At 34.7% G+C, this 19,721-nt stretch overlaps 1 protein-coding gene and 1 non-coding gene across 2 annotated transcripts in view; one reads left to right on the top strand and one right to left on the bottom strand.

Moving 5' to 3' along the window:
• LOC107921472 (uncharacterized) overlaps nt 1–17,292 on the top strand; it is a 29,594-nt gene extending 12,302 nt beyond the window's left edge. The window contains exon 4 of the mRNA XM_041084759.1: nt 17,152–17,292. Coding sequence (XP_040940693.1) covers nt 17,152–17,292 — 141 coding nt within the window. The remainder of the gene's footprint in view (nt 1–17,151) is intronic.
• On the bottom strand, nt 13,607–13,712 carry LOC121212947 (small nucleolar RNA R71). Its single transcript, XR_005908318.1, has one exon. It is a non-coding gene; the product is annotated as a small nucleolar RNA R71 (small nucleolar RNA).
• Nucleotides 17,293–19,721: the final 2,429 nt, after the last annotated feature.

Raw genomic sequence — 19,721 nt, forward strand, 5'->3', positions numbered from 1 at the left:
ATAAAATCTAATAAATTATAAAAATAATTATAAAATTTATTTAAAATATTTAATTTTTTATTAAAAACATATTAGAATTCTTAAAAAAATAAAAATTTGTAAAAATATTATAAAAATATTTAAAATATTAAAACTGATATAAACTTATAAAAATTATAAAAAAATCATAAAAAAAATTAAATTGGACTAGATCAGTTGATTGGATCAGTTAGCCCAAAATTAGCAAGGGTAACAATCCGAAAAAAGCCATTAGACTGATTGATCTAAAAACCGTCCAATTAAATCGATTTTTTATTATTTTCATAATTTTTATCAAACTAAAATTTTACTATCCAATTATTAACAGAATATTCTCACTAACAAAAAAATGTCTTAATAGAGACAATTCTTTTCGTCACAGTTTTCTGTAGTATGTAACATATAAGTGACAAATTAGTGACAGAGCAATGACAAAAATAACATTTAATTCAGTGTAACAAAAGCTAGTGACGAATTTGGTTTGGAATTTTTTATTGGAAACAATTTGTGACGGAAATTTTCATCATAAATATTGAAATTATAGATTGTGACAATATTATGTGATGAATGTCTGACGGATTTTATTAATTAAGTTTTTTTTATAAAAATTATTGTAACAAATTGAAATTATAAATAGTGATTGATATTTCCATCATAAAGATTAAAATTATAAATAAAAATTTTCTTAAATAACCATCTTAAATAACCAATCACAAAATAGTTATAAATTAAATAAAATAATCCAAAAATATCACGTTCTAAATTAAATAAAGACTTTTTTACTTGAATAATATAAAAATAAAAATAATATACTAAAATGGTATGTCAGAATTATGTACCAAAATGGTACATTCATGCAAATGGAGGGTGGTGTATAGGCGGCACCACCTTAAAATTCTGACAGTCTTGACTAAAATATATATTATTTTAATAGTGGTGCCTACTTAATAGACGGCACCACATTTTTGTCGAGCTGGTATGAACCCATATATATATACGGATATAGTGCAGGAGTGTGATGCCTATCTGATAGGCGGCACCAGTGAGCCTTATCTGGTAGGCGACACCAGTGTATTAAATTTGCACTCCTATTTAATTGTTTGGTTCAAGAAGAAAGGCCAGTTAAAAAAAATAGCTGAAGATAAGAAAGAAGAGAAGGAGAAGAAAGAAAGAAAATGTATTTTTATTTTTTTTTAAATAGAATGGATTATGATGAGAATAAATTATTTTGTTAGTATTATATAGTTTGTTTATTTTTATTTTTATATATTTTTTAATTTATCTTGTTTATTGTGATTTGTTAGGTTATAAATGTAAATTTATATTAATTTTTAAGTTATTTTAAAGTTTTTTTGTTAGTAAGTTTTATGTTTAGGTTAATTATTTGTTTAGGGTTTATTGTGATTTTTTAGGTTATAAATATTATGTTTTAATATTTTTAATATATCTGAAAGTTATTTTCTTAGTAACTATTATAAAGTAATTGTTAGTTAGTGATAACACCAAAAAAAAAAGATAAATATTGAAAATCAAAATAAAAATATTTTCTGCCATAGATATTGGTAGAAATGGCAATAAATATGATATTGTCTAATGAGATAATAACTTCAGCACAAAAGGAGAAAGTTGATAAGATGATGCAAGAATTGCAATATTACATAATGAAACTAGAAGAAGACATCGTTCAACACCTTATTACCATAAATCAAAAGATGCAAGAAGTGTTATGGAAGGGTCATGAACTAATTAGAAAGAATAAAGTGCAATAATTGTATAACAGCCCGTTTTTGAGTCAAATCAGAACAGTAATTTCGGGACCACAAATCTGAGGTCAAAATATTTATTTTATTAATTTATTAAAGTTTACTTCATAATAGTATGTATGTGTGAAAGTTTCGTAAAGAAATTTTACTGTTTGAATGCTTAATTCGGTAAAAAGGACTAAATCGAGTAAAGTGTAAAATGCATGTTCTATTAGTTAAAGGTATTAAATAGCTATAGAACCTAAAAGCTAAGGCCCTTATGTTGTAATTAAACCATTATGTTGGTGATTGGATATTTATGGACATAAAATATGTGAATTTTAATGTTTTGAACCAAGGGTAATTTAGTAAATTATGAAATAAGTTATAATAAATAAATAAAATCATAAAACGTGTCCATCTTTCTTTCTTTCAACCGAAATTGGAGAATAAGAAAGCCATTGTTAGGGAATAAGAAAGCCATTGTTAGGGCTTTGAATATTCGGTCACTTTGGAGCTTAATTGTAAGTTCATTTTAGCTCGATTTTTAATGATTTTTACGTTTTTGAGATCATTGCTTTGTATTCTGGCTAGCCCGTACCTTAGATTTTGAAATTGTTAAAGATTTAACATGTTTCCATTGTTGAATGTTTGAGCAATTTGATGGTTGATGATAAATTTTTAATAATTGTTAATAGTTAAACTAGTTTTGTAAAGTGATTTTTGACAAAAATGTCAAAAAGGGATTAATTTGTAAAAATGTGAAATTATGTGGGTAAAAGTGTGTAAATAAAAGATATGGGCTACTAGGGACTCTACTAAATTTCGGCTAAGCTTGGGTTGTACTAAATTGCATGAATTTGCAATTTTATGTGATAAGGACTAAATTATAAAAAGAGTGAAAGTTTAGGGGCAAATGTGTAAATTTGCCAAAATATGAATTATGGGCTAAATTGAATAGATTGAATACTGAATGTAATGAATTTGATAATATATAGATTAAGATAAGTCGAGATCAGAATTAGATCGAGAAAAAAGAAAAGTGGACGAATAGTCGATATTTGTTATCTGAGTTATACGAGGTAGGTTCGTATAATTAGAATCGAACTTTTAAACATTAGTAATTATTTGAAATGTGTGTATATAATTGATTAATTGATATACTTGGAATATGAATGCCTTGTTGATATAGACTGATAGTTACCGAGCCCCGTTTGAACCGTATTAATTTGTAGGATACGAGTGACATGTCACTAGGATTACCGTTTTGGTCGAGACCCTGCATGTGTTGCAGACTCACAGAAATTCGAATGAGCTTACCGATATATCAGCTCGTAAGAGTTTACTATTTTTAGCTCGTTGGAGCTTACTGTTTCAGCTCATAAGAGCTTCCTATTTTTAACTTGTCAAAGCTTATCGTTTCAACTCAATAGAGCTTACTGTCCATCAGCTCAGGAGGAGCTTACTATTCATAGCTCAAAAAAGACAAAAATGATAATGAATTGACGGATTACTGATTTATACTTAATGTATATCACCTGAGTATCCCTCGATATTCTAATAGGTTCAACGGGCATAAATATTGTTTATATGGATTAAATATTGTTTGCAAATGGATTATTGTATTTATGATTGAGAATGAAATGTTACTAATGTTGTACATGATATATGAATTTGGTATAATGCAATGTATTGAGTATTGAATTGAAATAATGGATGGTTACATGTACATATATGGCTAACTTGTTGATGAATGTTTGTGTTTAGGCATTTGGAAATTGAATTGAGTATACCTTATTTATTGCCTTAATCGTATAAATGATAAGTTTAATTCTAAATTATATGGGCTTACTAAGCTATAAAGCTTACTCTGTTTCTTTTTCCATGTTTTATAGAGGTTCGATAGCTCGCTCGTTTCAGACAAGTTGGAGTTAGGCATTACATTATGCAGTTGCCAATTGGTACTTTTGAACTTATGAATATATGTAAATATGGCATGTATAGGCTAGCTATAAAGATGATAGTTATGATCACTTAAGATGGTGATTTTGGTTCATGTTCTGATAAGTCTAAGCTATATGATTTGGCTAAACTTGATATTATGTTTTGGTATGTTTTGGTAAGTATTATATGGAATGTAATTTTGCAAATGATGTATTGTTATATGATAGGTTTATGAATGAAAAATGTATGTTAATTAGGTATTTTAATACTATGTTGAATTGGTATCATGTGTGAATGAAATGTCAGGGAATGGTTGGTTATTGGGTTATAAAATGTTGAAATTTTATGCGTGGGTATGCAGGTGAAAATAGGGTGGCAAAATGGCTTTGCAAATAGCCAATTTTTGTCCACACGAGCATGTGTCTCAATCGTGTGCGACAAACGGTCATGTTACACGGTCGTATGTCCCCTAGTGTTGAATTAAAAATGAATTCAGTATGCTCCACACGGTCTCACACACAGGCGTGTGATTGGCTGTGTGGTACTAGTCAGTATACCCCCTATTTGGCACATAGCCTAGCACACATGCATGTGACTTGGCCGTATTGCATAAGTCAGTATACCCTATAGTTTTGGCATGGTCTGGCACACAGGCATGTGTGGCCATTTCGAAGGGCACACGGGCTAGACACACGAGCATATGGTCGATCGTGCAACCCAAGTCAGAATGTATGCCCTGTTTCCACACGGCCTAAGACACAGGCATGTCTACTAGTCATGTGAGGCACACGGCCTGTTCACACAGGTGTGTGACCCCTGTATGTTTGAAATTTTCCTAAGTTTCCAAAATTTTTATATGTTATCGGTTTAGTCCCGAACCAATTCTAAAGCATGCTTAAGGCCTTGTAGGCTATTATAAGAGACAAATTGATTGGAATTGAAAATTGATTGTATGATTTAATCGAACATATGAAAATAGTATAGTTATATGTGTTATAAGTCCGGCAATTCTTCGTAACCCTATTCTGGCATTGAAATTCTGGCATTGAATAGGGTGAGGGGTGTTACATTTATTGGTATAAGAGCTACGGTTTAGTTGATTCTAGGATTAATATAGCGTATGTGAGTCTAGCTAGACATGCCATATTTAAATTGTAATAGTGTGATGACTCCTGACATTTTCAAATGTGTTTTTATATAGTAATGGATCCCGAATAAGTTGTAGCAAATGATGTAGAGAGTAACGCGCCAGCTCCCGCTCAAGGGACAGTACCTTCTGAATCTAGACCAGTGTCTAATAGTCACGGGGGTAAGGCTAAAGAAGCTTTCTTTCAAATAATGAAGGAGTGGTTCACACAGTACATTCGTACAAACCTAGCTGTTCAGCAACCTCTACCCCCACCTATTCCCTAACCGATCCCTGTAATTCTTCAAGGTATAGATCCTTTGCAATTGAATAAGCCACTTGTTGATAAGATACGGAAACATGGGGCTAAGGAATTTAGAGCCACTATTAACGATGACCCTGAGAGAGCCAAGTTTTAGCTTGAGAACAAGATTCGGGTATTTGATTAACTGTCATACACACCTGAAGAATGTTTAAAATGTGTTGTATCACTGTTGAGAGACACTGCGTATCAGTGGTGGAATACCTTGATATCCGTAGTTCCACTAGAAAGATTTACTTGGGAGTTCTTTCAAGTTGAATTCAGAAAGAAATACATCAGCCAAAGGTTCATTTATCAGAAAAGAAAAGAATTTCTTGAATTGAAACAGGGTCGTATGTCAGTAATAGAATATGAAATAAAGTTTGTATGACTCAGCAAATATGCTCATGAATGTGTTTCTTCTGAAGCTATAACGTGTAAACGGTTCGAGGATGGATTAAATGAAGAAATCAAACTACTAGTTGGGATTCTTAAGCTTAAAGAGTTTTTCGTTCTATTTGACAGAGCTTGTAAAGCTGAAGAGCTTTGCAAAGAGAAAAGAAAAGCCGATTTTGAGGCTAGAGACTTCAGAAAGAAATTTACGGGCAAATCATATCAGTCAACATCAAAGAAATCTAAAGAATATCACCCTCGTTCTACTGCTTCCACGGGGATTTCGATCAGAGATAGAAATGTTAGACATTTTAGCTCTAAACCTCAGACGACATCTATTGCCAGCATGCGTAGTGTTAGAAATGCTGGACCTGAATGTAAGCACTACAATAAGTGACCTTATGGTGAATTAGATTAGTAAGCGGATCTTGTTTTAAATGTGGATCTCCTGATCATTATCTCCGAGACTGTCCAGAATAGTTTGTAGCTGAAAGAGATCAACTGGCGAAAGTAAGTAATATGGCTACTAGAGGGAGACGACCCCAAAACACTGGAAATACGAGTGGTAATAGAGGTGCTATGAAAGATTCTGTTGTGAGATTTTAGGCACAAGCACTTGCCTGAGCTTATGCTATCTGTGAACAGAAGGAGGCATCACCGCCAAACGTTATTACCGATACTTTTTCTCTTTTTAATACTGATATAATTACTTTGATAGATCCTAGATCAACCCATTCATATATCCGTATAAATTTAGCATTTAAAAAGAGTTTACATGTCGAGTCTACAAAGTTTGTAATTAAAGTATCGAACCCCTTAGGCAAGTTTGTTTTAGTTGATAAAATTTGTAAGAATTATCCTTTAGGGACTCGGGGTTACTATTTTTGGGTTGATTTGATGCTTCTACCATTCGATAAGTTTGATGTGATTCTGGGTATGAACTGGCTGACTAAGCATGATGCCGTAGTGAATTGTATACGAAAGATCATTGAATTGAAATGTCAAACAGTAAAATTCTTCGGATTGAGCCTAATGATTCGAGTGAAATACCTACTGTAATATCGTCAATGTTAGCTCAGAAATGTATGAAAAGGGGCTATGATGCATATTTTACACATGTATTGGATACTAAGGTGTCTGAATCAAAGATTAAATCTGTATCTGTTGTTTGTAAGTTTTTGGATGTATTTCCAGAAGAATTAGCGAGTTTGCCACTAATCAGATAGGTTGAATTTGGTATTGAATTAGTACCAGGAACAACACCGATATCGATAGCTCCGTACAGAATGGCTCCAACAGAATTAAAAGAGTTGAAAGCTCTGTTGCAAGAATTGATAGACAGAGGTTTTGCACGACCGAGTTATTCTCCCTAGGTGCACCGGTATTGTTTGTAAAAAAGAAAGATGGCACGATGAGAATGTGTATTGACTACAGACAGTTGCATAAAGCGACTATAAAGAACAAATACCCTCTACTGTGAATTGACGATTTATTTGATCAATTGAAAGGGGCTATAGTATTTTCAAAAATTGATTTGAGATCAGGCTATTACCAATTGCGAGTTAAAGAATCGAATGTACTGAAAATTGAGTTCAGAACGAGGTATGGACATTATGAATTCATGGTTATGCCTTTCGAATTAACTAATGCTCCTGTAGTTTTTATGGACTTACTGAATCGGATATTCAGACTGTATTTAGACAGATTTGTTGTTGTATTCATTGATGACATTCTGATCTATTCGTGAGATGAATCTGAACATACCGAGCACTTGAGAGTTGTGTTACAAACTCTACGTGATAAGCAATTATTTGCAAAGTTCAACAAATGTGAGTTTTGGCTCCGTGAGGTTGGATTTCTTGGGCATATTATTTCAGCTGACGGAATTAGAGTTGACCCGAGTAAGATTTCTGCTATTGTTGACTGGAAACCTCTGAGAAATATGTCTGAAGTCAGTAGTTTTCTGGGTTTAGCGGGCTATTATCAAAGACTTGTGAAAGGATTCTCGATGAGTGCGACAGCGATGACATGACTACTCCAAAAAGATGTGAAATTTGAATGGTCAGAAAAATGTCAGAAGAGTTTCGAATAGTTGAAAGTATTGTTAACTGAAGCACCAGTTTTGGATCAACCGGAATCGGGGAAATAATTTTTGATTTATAGCAACGCGTCATTAAATGGTCTGGGATGTGTTCTGATGCAAGAAGGAAAAGTTATAGCTTATGCTTCCTGACAATTCAAACTGCATGAAAAGAACTATCTGACGCATGACTTAGAGTAGGCTGCAATTGTGTTCGCATTGAAAACTTGGCGACATTATTTATACAGTGAGAAATGTCACATTTATACAGATCACAAAAGCTTAAAATATCTGATGTCACAAAACGATTTGAATCTGCGACAACTTAAATGGCTCAAGTTATTGAATGATTATGAATTTGTGATTGATTATCACCCGGGAAAAGCTAATGTTGTTGCTGATGCCCTGAGCCGAAAATCTTTGTTTACATTACGAGCAATTAATACCCGGTTGATGGTTTGTGATGATGGGTCTATTTTAGCTTAATTAAAGGCTAAACCGGTATTTCTTCAACAAATCTGTGAAGCTCATAAAGTTGATTGTATATTGCAAGTTAAACGAATTCAATGTGAGAATATCCTTGATTCAGAGTTTCAGATTGGAACCGATGATTGTTTAAGGTTCCGAAATAGAATTTGCATATCGAGAAATTCAAAACTCATTCAGAAGATTTTGCACGAAACGCACAGTAGTTGCTTATCTGTTCATCCGGGGATTACTAAAATGTATAACGATTTGAAACAATTATACTGGTGGCAAGGCATGAAACGAGATATTTCAGAATTTGTTTCTAAATGTTTAATTTGTCAACAAGTCAAAGCTGAACATCAAGTACCATTGGGTTTATTGTATCCTGTGATGATTCCTGAGTGGAAATAGGATAGAGTTACATTGGATTTTGAATCGGGATTGCCCCTAACTTCGAAAAAGAAAAAAGCTATCTGGGTTGTCGTTGAGCGATTAACAAAGTCTACTCATTTCATACCGGTACATATAGATTACTCACTTAACAGATTAGCTGAATTGTACATTTCTAAGATTGTTCGATTGCACAGGGTACCACTACCTATTATTTCTAATAGAGATTCGAGATTTACGTCGTGATTCTGGAAGAAATTGCAAGAAACTCTAGGTACGAAATTAAATTTCAGCACTGCTTTTCATCCTCAAACTGACGGTCAAACCGAGAGAGTTATACAGATTCAAGAAGACATGTTGAGATTGTATTCTAGAGTTTGAAAACAGTTGGGAAAAATACTTACCATTGATTGAATTCGCGTATAACAATAGTTTTCAAACGAGTATAAACATGGCATCGTACAAAGCTTTATATGGTTGCAAATGTCGAACTCTGCTATACTGGAGTAAACTAAGTGAGAAAAAGATTCACGGGGTTGAATTGATCAGAGAAACTGAAGAAAAAGTGAAAATGATTTGCAACAGTTTAAAAGCAGCTTCAGATCGACAAAAATCATACACGGATTTAAAACATAGAGAAATTGAGTTTCAAGTCGGGGACCAAGTGTTTCTAAAGGTATCACCATGCAAAAAAAGTTCGTTGATTCGGCCGTAAAAAGGAAGTTGAGTCCGCGTTTCATCGGGTCGTATGAGATTATTAAATGGATAGGGCCAGCGGCATATCGACTAGCTTTATTGTCAGAACTTGAAAAGATTCATAACATCTTTCACATTTCTATGCTACGTCGATATAGATTCGATCCTTCATGTAATTTCTCCGGTAGATGTTGAGATATAGGCTAATTTGACGTATAATGAAGAACCGATCAAAATTTTAGCTCGTGAAATCAAAGAATTGAGAAATAAACGCATAGCTCTGGTGAAGGTTCTTTGGCATAAACACGGGATTGAGGAAGCTACGTCAGAACCTGAGCAAGCTATGAGAAAACGGTACCCTAACCTATTCATTGGTAAGATTTTCGGGGACGAAAATCCCTAAGGAGAGAGACTTGTAGCAGCACGTTTTTGAGTCAAATTAGAATAGTGGTTTCGGGAACACAAATTTAAGGTCAAAATATTTATTTTATTAATTTATTAAAGTTTACTTCATGATAGTATGTATGTGTGAAAGTTTCGTAAACAAATTTTACTGTTTGAATGCTTAATTTGGTAAAAAGGACTAAATTACGTAAAATGTTAAATGCATGTTCAATTAGCTAAAGGTATTAAATAGCTATAGAACCTAAAAGTTAAGGTCCTTATGTTGTAATTAAACCATTATGTTGGTGAGTGGACATTTATGGACATAAAACATGTGAATTTTAATGTTTTGAACCAAGGGTAATTTAGTAAATTATGAAATAAGTTATAATAAATAAAAACAAAATCATAAAACGTGTCCATCTTTCTTTCTTTCAACCGAAATTAGAGAAGAAGAAAGCCATTGCTAGGGCTTTGAATATTCGGTCACTTTGGAGCTTAATTGTAAGTTCATTTTAGCTCGATTTTTAATGGTTTTTACGTTTTTTAGATCATTGCTTCGTATTCTGGCTAGCCCGTACCTTAGATTTTGAAATTGTTAAAGATTTAACATGTTTCCATTGTTGAATGTTTGAGTAATTTGATGGTTGATGATAAATTTTTAATAATTGTTAATAGTTAAACTAGTTTTGTAAAGTGATTTTTGACAAAAATGTCAAAAAGGGGTTAATTTGTGAAAATGTGAAATTATGTGGGTAAAAGTGTGTAAATAAAAGACATGGGATGCTAAGGACTCTATTAAAATTTGGCTAAGCTTGGGTTGTACTAAATTGCATAAATTTACAATTTTATGTGATAAGGACTAAATTTTAAAAAGAGTGAAAGTTTAGGGGCAAATGTGTAAATTTTCCAAAATATGAATTATGGGATAAATTGAATAGATTGAATACTGAATGTACTGAATTTGATAATATATAGATCAATCGTGTAAGACCGTACCTGGGCTATCGGCATCGATGTGTGATCCCATTTAAGACCACATCTGGGACATGGCTTTCGCATCCTATTATGTGTATGATGATTCTGAGTATCCTTTAATATTCCAAGTGGTTCAAATGGTAATTCAAAAATTATGTCAAATTTGTGATAATATATGATTAAGTTATGAAGTGGTACAGGTATGTGCACAAAGCTCATGAGAAATGATGTCGGTTTATGATGCACCTTTGGTAAGGATGCAAATAAGTAAGTCATGCCCATAAAAATGATTTTGTGATGACCTTGTGATTATGGGTTTATAATTATGATGTATAAATAGGTATTTTTACCATGATGGTTAAAATGATTTGTAAAGGTGTTATAAACTTAGTTATCATTATTTTACACTAAAATAGTTTTGGACAGCAGCAGTAGTCCGACTTTAAAAATCCACCGAGAATTTTGAAAATTGAGTTAAAGGTTGAATAAAATATGAAATTAAATCTTATTGAGTCTAGTTTCACATAGAGTAAATGGTGTAAGCAAAAGAATTTCATATTATGAGATATTTGAATTTTTGTGAGACAGGGTCAGAGTGATTTCGGGCTCCCCTATCTTAACTTTGGAAAATCATTAAAAATTGTATGAAAATAATTATCTGTTATAATTTATATGAATAAAATTCTTAATGAGTCTATTTTCAAGATAAATAGACAGGAATATCATCCAAATCCCATACTAAGAGATAATTAATTTTTAGTAAAGAAAAGTCGAAGCTACCAAACAGCAGAATAGGGGTAACTTTGAAGAATAAAATATACTTATTGGCCAATCCATAAATCCTGAAAATTTTATGGTAGAAAGATATATAAGTCTAGTTTCAAATTCTTTTAACAGATCTTAATTTAGAATTCTGTAGTTCAATATATTAATAATTTAGTTACTATGACGTGAGTAAACAGCTTGACATGAACATAAGTAAAAAGTGCAATTATGATTGTTTTACCTTGAGATCATGATGTGAGTATTGGTAGAAGTATGTTAATTGATAAACCATAATTTATACATATTTTTACCTCCTTCTTAGCATATTTTTGGATGAATTATCCTTAGATTTGGTGAATTAATGCTCCTAATCCTGTAATTTCATATTTTATACTTAGGTGAGCATAGGAGAGTAAAAAGAGCGAGAAACGGGCAAAAAATGGAGAAAACGGGTCAATGTGGGAAATCAGTACGGCCTGCAGTTCCTTACACGGGTAGACGATACGCTCGTGCCTATTTAACAGCCTTGAGCACGATCTTGAAGAAATCGCACACGAGCGTGTCCCTGTAGAGCCCAAGTTTAATCCTATTCGGAAAAGGCTACTTTTGAGGGCTTTTAGGCATTCTAAAGTCTATTTAAACACCTGAGGAGGCAATTAGAAGGGACACACAGAGTAGGAGGTAAGGAATTACTCAAGGAAAGCCGATTGATCCATCTCAGAAGTCGGATTTATCGTCAAGACTGAAAATCTCCCTTCAATTTCCTTCAGGAGTTTTGGGTTTTCTTTATGTTTTGTTATCTTTATTCTTTTGAGATGTTTTCTTTCATAATTATGAACTAAACCCCCTAAATACCTAAGGGGAATGAAACCTAAGACGGATCTTGTTATTATATCTGAATTGTATGATAAATATTTGACTTGTTCTTAATTATGTGTTCTTAATTCTTGTTTTAATATTCCAAGATATTGATTCAAGTTAATGAAGTTATTCAGAGGAGAAAAAGTCCCTGTCTAAGAGTAAATTTATCGTAATTAAGCGGAGTTGATTGCATGCCTAGAGATAGGGTGACAAGATTTTGCCGGATTAGGGTGAAACCTAATAAGGGAGTCCATAGATCGAGTTAATACAACACTAGGGTGTTAATTAGAAAGAGATTTCAATTAATCAACCTAGGGTTAGACGTTATTAGTCTCGAGAGAGATAATAATATAACTTAGGGATTTCTACAGATCAAGTCAAATGAATAAATCGTTTGATTCAGAGTCAAATAACAAGTGAAGTCTAGGTGGATTTTTCCTTGGGTATTGTCTTAATTAATCGAGTTTTCCTAAAAGCTTTTCCCCAATTTTCTCTCTATGCACCCTTAGTTTAGTTAATTAGTTTAGATAAACAAATCCCTTAATTTTTAGGCTAGATAATAAAAAGAAAGTAATTACTAGTACTCTTGGTTCCTTTGAGTTTGACAATCCGATCTTGCTAAAGCTATACTACTGTTCGATAGGTACACTTGCCTTCATCGTGATAATAGTTAGTTTTAAGAATGATTAATTATAAATTTTTAAAACCTGTCGCGAATATCACGTATCAAGTTTTTGGCACCGTTGCCGGGGAACTAAGATATTAGGAACACTCGATTTTTATTACTTTAGCCATTTTACTTAATTTGCAATTTAAATTTTTATTTTCTTTTCTAATTTTCTCTTTTATTCGCTTCTGGCAGGTTTTTTTTATAGTGTATGACTAGAAGAAACCTATTGGGACCATTACTTTTTGATAGTGAGATCAATCACACAGCTCGCAGAAACCGAAGAGAAATAAGGCGAAGCCTAAGATACACAGAGGAAGAGCAAGAGGACGACATTCAAATTACAACCGAGGAGATGGCTGAAAATCAAGAAAATCCGCTACCTCCTGCGATTGCTGCTAATCCAGTAAATCAGAATAATGCTCCACGCATTATGTATGATTATGCTAAACCAAATTTAACAGGAACTGAGTCAAGTATAGTTAGGCCTACTATTGCTGCAAATAATTTTCAACTGAAACCTAACACGATTCAAATGATACAGCTAATTGTTCAGTTTGATGGTTTGCAGGATGAGGATCCAAACACTCACTTGGTGAATTTTCTGGATCTCCGCGACACATTTAAAATCAATGGCATCTCGGATGATGTCATTCGTCTTCGGTTATTTCCATTTTCATTAAGGAATAAGGCTAAACAGTGGTTAAACTCGTTACCACGAGGATCAATCACTACTTGGGAACAAATGACCGAAAAGTTTTTACTAAAATATTTTTCGCCGGCTAAAATAGCTAAATTAAGGAATGATATCTCTTCTTTTGTGCAGATGGATCTAGAAACACTCTACTATGCATGGGAGAGATACAAGATCTATTGAGAAGGTGGCCTCACCATGGGCTACCACTCTAGCTACAGGTTCAAACTTTTCACAATGGCCTGAATTCTTCAACTAGACAGATGGTTGACGCAGCCGCTGGTGGCACTATCAATAATAAGACACCTGAGGATGCTTATGAATTTATAGAAAAGATGTCACTATCAGTGGCAAGTCATGAGGACAAAGCCAATGAAAGCATTCGACGTTTTTAACGTTGATTCGGTCACCATGCTCTCTAATCAGGTAGAATTTTTGAATAAAAAATTGACAGTTTCCTTGGTTCTTCACAGGTTCACCCAGTAATGCAATGCAATACAAGTGGAGGAGGGACGAGAAATTCAGAATACCCATCTTATGGCCACATCATGGAAAACGAGCAATTAAATTATATGGGTAATAATCCTCGACCTTAAAATAATCCTCATAGTAACACTTACAATGCAGGATGGAGGAACCACCCAAATTTCTCATAGGGAGACCAAGGGAATCAGAGACCACCACCACCTTCAGGCTTCCAACAACCACCTTACCAACAAGAGAAAAAGTCGAACCTTGAGGAGATGCTAACGAAGTTTATCTCAGTGTCAGAAACTCACCTTCAGAATACCGAAACAGCACTTAAGAATCAACAACCGTCGATCCAAGGGCTCGAAACTCAGATAGGTCAACTCACCAAATTGATTTCTAAATGACCACAAGGTAGCCTGCCGAGTAACACAGAATCTAACCCAAGGGAACAACTCAATGCAATTACTATACAAGACGAGGAAGGGTTAGTTGAACCTGAACCAGAACCGAGGCAAGAAATTCTGGTAAGTAAAGGTATAGGCGAGGTAGACCACAGTGAGCAGAAATCGGTAAGTAAAGAGTACAAACCACGAGTGTCATACCCCAATGCGACAAGGAAAGACCACACAGATGAACAATTTGGTAAATTCCTTAAACTATTAACGAAATTACACATTAACTTACCATTTATTGAAGCTCTTTCACAAATTCCAGATGCATTGAAATTCTTAAAGGAGCTTTTAGCAAATAAACAGAAGTTGGATGAAGCGTCACACGTAGAGTTAAATACAGTTTGCTCAGCCATTCTACAGAACAAGCTAGCCAACAAATTGAAAGATCCAGGGAGTTTTACGATTCCTTATTTAATTGGTAGCTTAAATGTTAAAATGCTTTGGCTGAGTTAGGGGCTAGTATTAATGTCATGCCCTACAAAATGTTTAAACAACTAGGTCTTGGGAAACCCAAACAAACTAGGATGAGTATTCAGTTAGCAGATAAAACTATCAGATTTCCTAGAGGTATCATTGAAGATGTACTTGTAAAAATTGATGAATTTATATTCTCAATCGACTTTGTTGTTCTAGACATAGAAGAGGATAGTGACGCACCTCTAATTTTAGGAAGGCCCTGTTTAGCAACTACTAGAACCGTTATTGATGCTGGTATAGGTGAACTCACACTTCGTGTGGGTGATGACTCAGTTACTCTTCAAGCTCGTAATCCTATTAATACTGACCATGTGGTGCAACCTTCTTTACAGGAAACACGTTCGAAGAGCACACATGAGCCTTATTCAAGTAACAACAAAGAACCCATCTATGAAGAATGAAGGCTACAAATCGAGGAACTAGATGAATTGCAAACACATAAACCAAGGACACACAATAAACAAAAACCACGCCATGACGAGCTCAATATTTCACCAAATCAACTTAAGGTTGGAGACAAAGTACTACTAGATGCAGCAGACCCTCGTATTGCCACTTCTGAACCTAACGGAGCAACCCTGCTTATGATACACAGCATTTTTCCATACAGTACAGTCGAGGTAATTCATCCCAAATTTGGCACTTTTAAGGTAAATAGTACTCGTTTAAAACCTTATTTTGATGAAATTGATAACAGGGATGAGGAGTGTAAACTCCTCGCACCACCATGATCACGCAAAAGAGAGGTAAGTCGAGCTTAGACTCTAAATAAGCGCTTCTCGTGAAGCAACCCGAGCACTAACAGTATTAATTTCTTTAAAATTTTAGTTTTGAACATCTAATCACTAACTGAGTCCTTGAAACACAAGTTTTATAATCCACACGGGCATGCCTTAGGCCATGCTCACACCACGGGCGAAGACACGGCCGTGTGATACGACCGTGTGAAAATAGGGCAAATTTTCTTCCCAACATGAGATGTGACAAGTTGCCACGGCAGTGCAACGTGGCCGTAGGCGAGTCTGCTAAAACAACACGGGCATACGACACGCCCGTATCTAGAAACCGTGGTTGAAACTGAAAATTTAGCACGGGCGTGAGACACACTCGTGCCCACCACCCGTACTTAAGACTGATAAAACAACAAGGGCATGCGCCTATACATACGGGCATGGGAGAAGCGAACGAAGTAGGAAACGGTCGTATGACACGACCGTGTGCACCAACACGCCCAAAGGACACAAGCATGGGAAGAATTTCAAGCACGCTAAAATTTGAAAATCATGATAAACATGGGCTGAAATAAGGGCACACGGGCGTACCCCACGGCCGTGTGCTCCCAAATCTATATAAACCCCTTACTATTCATCATCCCCTTCCACAAAATCCCTAACCCTAGCCACTGCAACTCCTTTACACACCCTTCCTGTCACGCCCGTGCGCCGACCACAACACCACCATCGACGACCCAAGCTCCTTCCTCTACCAAGCTCTTGCATTTGTTCATTCTTTTCTCTTCATTTCTTTTACTAATTTGATTTTGCTTGTTTTATTTTGATTGTTAATCTTCATAGTTCTAATAATAGCAATGCCTAAACCCTTTGTTTCTTACTAATCTAGTTGATGGATTATGGTTCATTCATTATTGTGTTACCATGGACTTCAATCTATTTCCCATATGCACCCATTCACTAGGCATTATTCATGTATTCCTATTCGTAGTAATGACTTAAAATATCTGATTGGGTTATCTTTCAGCATAATTATTTTTAGTACATGACTCCTATGAAGTATCTCTATTTAGTTCTAACATGCATTGCATATTTGTCCATGCTATTGTTGAGGAGTAATTTTATTTTTATTTCGTCTTACCATGCAAATATCATGTCAAATCATAGTAAGAAAACTGTCGCCCCCTCCTCGAAGAAGAGGAAAGGAGCAACATCATCCTCGGGTCCTACCGCTGAAATCAGGCACCCATTCCTCAAGTTCCCACTGAGACCACAGGAGAAACTTTTTCAAATACTGTGGACCCGACCCCTAGATGTGGGCCGTTGCATTGACTGGGCTGCACTTGAACAAATCCAACTAGCTGACGTGGTCCGAGCCTTCCTAACGACTGGCTTGTGGAGGCTATTCTTTTAGATCGTTGAGCCAACGTACCTTGAGCTCACACTCGAACTCTGTTCGACCTTTCACCACTAAGTAGTTATGACAGAGTTTGATGATCTCGGAATGGTCCAGTTCCGTCTCGGCGGTTTAGTCCTCCAGTTGAGCGTACCTGAGTTCGGCATCGCTTTGGGGCTCTATACGGAGGAGTTCATGGACGAAGATGATTTTGACACCCTCCATCGCCACATCCACTTGTCTCCCTCCAACTGCTAGAGGGCCCTCGTTCCTGCTTCGGCCACCTATGACCCTAGCCACTCCAAGGCATCGGCCCTCGCCCCATCCCTGAGGTACTTACACGACATCTTGGCCTACACTCTGACAGGGCAGCGGGAGAGCACCAGCGTCGTCAACACTCACGACACCTACTGTAATATCCCGAATTAGGGCCTAATCGGAATAGTGGTTTCGTGACCATAAATCTGAGATAGAAATAATTATTTTATAATTATTTTTAGGTTTATGATATGATTGCATGATTGTGTGAAAATTTCATGATGAAATTCTATGCCTAAAGTGCTTAAATTGAAAGTAGGGACTAAATCGAATAAGTTGCAAAACTTGCATTCTAGAAGTTTTTAGTATGAAATTGCTTGGAATATTAATGAGGAGGTCTTAAATAGAAATTTGACCAATTTTAAGTTCATGGACAAAATTAGGACATGGAAGGAATTTTTGGAAAGTTTAGTAGTAAGGGTATTTTGGTCATTTAGTTATTAAAATGAATTAAAAACAAAATTAAAAGCCAATTTTTGTCCATCTTCTTCATTAGGCCAAAATTTCAAGGGTTCTCCATAGCTAGGGTTTGTTTCAAGCTTCCAAACTCCATAGTAAGTGATTCCAAGCCCCGTTTTTAATGATTTTTACGTTTTTGAGATCCCGGTAACTCGATAAAGCTTATGTTAGCTATAATTTAACCTAGGGTTTATATTTGGAAAAATACCCATAGGTGAAATTTGTGTATTTTGATGTTTTATGATAAAATATGAAGTTTTAAATTATGTTAGACAACTTGTACTACTCGATTTTAAGCAAAAACGAGTAAAAGGGCTTAATCGGTAAAAATACCTAATAGTCACAAGTACATGTTAGAGTGAGAATTTGATGTTGCCATAGAAGAGAAAAGTGATCAGCATGTTGTAAAACATAAGAATAAGGAATAAATTTTAATCCCGAGCCTAGGGGAAAAAATGTAAATATGCAAAAGTTTAGGGGTAAAATTGTAATTTTGCCAAAATTTGAGTTAAGGATTAATTTGATAGTGTGAGTATTAAATAAGCTAAATGTGTTATTTTAGATCAAGAAAGACGTGGAATCGACCTCAATCGAGGAAAAGAAAAGATTGTGGACTAAATTGCAAAATCTTTATATTTTGGTACCAAGGTAAGTTCATGTGTAAATAATGTATCATAATGGTTATTTTTAAGTTATTGATGTTAATTATATGTTATGCTGAATTTTATTATGAAATGTATGCTTTGTGGTTAATTTCAAATAATATGTAAATTATGTGAACTACTTGTTAAATATAATTGTTACCGAGTATTGATTTCGGCATTCTACGGAAGACGGCAAGGATAAGTGTTCGAGGAAAAATCCCGTTTGAACCTTAGGAATAGATTAGGATACAAGTGACATGTCACTAGGATGATTGAGCATCCGAACTCGTTGAGTTGAGTCCGAGTTCACTTATGGATGCGAATGTCCGAACTCGTTGAGTTGAGTCTGAGTTCGTGAGATGTAACTAGGCATCCGAGCTCATTGAGTTGAGTCCGAGTTCACTTATGGATGCGAACGCCCAAGCTCGTTGAGTTGAGTCCGAGTTCGCTTATGGGCGGGTTACATGATTGCTTGATTGAATATGTGGCACTTATATGCAAATTATCCATGTATCCGAATTATATTCCGATGTGTTCAACGGGTAAAGTTTTACTCAAATGGAGGAATACTCGAGATGAAAAGAGACGTATTGGTAAGTGATGAGAAATGGATATTTTGGACAGGTATGTATTTAACCCTCGGGTTGAGTGTTGATTACAACCACGATAAGGTAATAAGATGATGAAAAATGATTAAAAAATGTGATAAGTGTGTTGATGATATATGCTAATGTTGATTAGTTTGATTGTTCGTTATGTTATTTATTATTTACATATGAACTTACTAAGCATTTATGCTTACTCCCTCCTTCTTACTCATTGTAGTTTTGGACAAGCCAGTTCAGGAGTCGGGATAGGTCGAAGGCTCAGTCACACTATCCGGAAGACTTTTGGTAATGGCTTGTAAATTTAAGTATGGCATGTATAGCAATATACTTTTTTTGTGTAAATGATCTTATGGTATGGTGATGGAATGGTTGAGGAAATGCTTGATAATGATAAATTATGAAAATATTTAGTTTAGATTATATTTGATGTTAAGGAAAATTATTAAGATACTTAGTGCATAAAAACTCATAAAAGGGATGAAATTTGCCATAAACAGAATACTGCAGCAACACTGGCGCAACTTTAAAAATTTACTAAAAATCATAGAAATTGAAATTGGTGATGGAATACATATCAAATTGAAGATTATTATGTCTAGTTTCACATGAAACAAATGAAACGGGTAAAGGAATTATATGTTACAAGATATTTGAATTT

Source organism: Gossypium hirsutum, chromosome A13 (genome assembly GCF_007990345.1).
Source record: "Gossypium hirsutum isolate 1008001.06 chromosome A13, Gossypium_hirsutum_v2.1, whole genome shotgun sequence".
Lineage (NCBI taxonomy): Eukaryota > Viridiplantae > Streptophyta > Magnoliopsida > Malvales > Malvaceae > Gossypium > Gossypium hirsutum.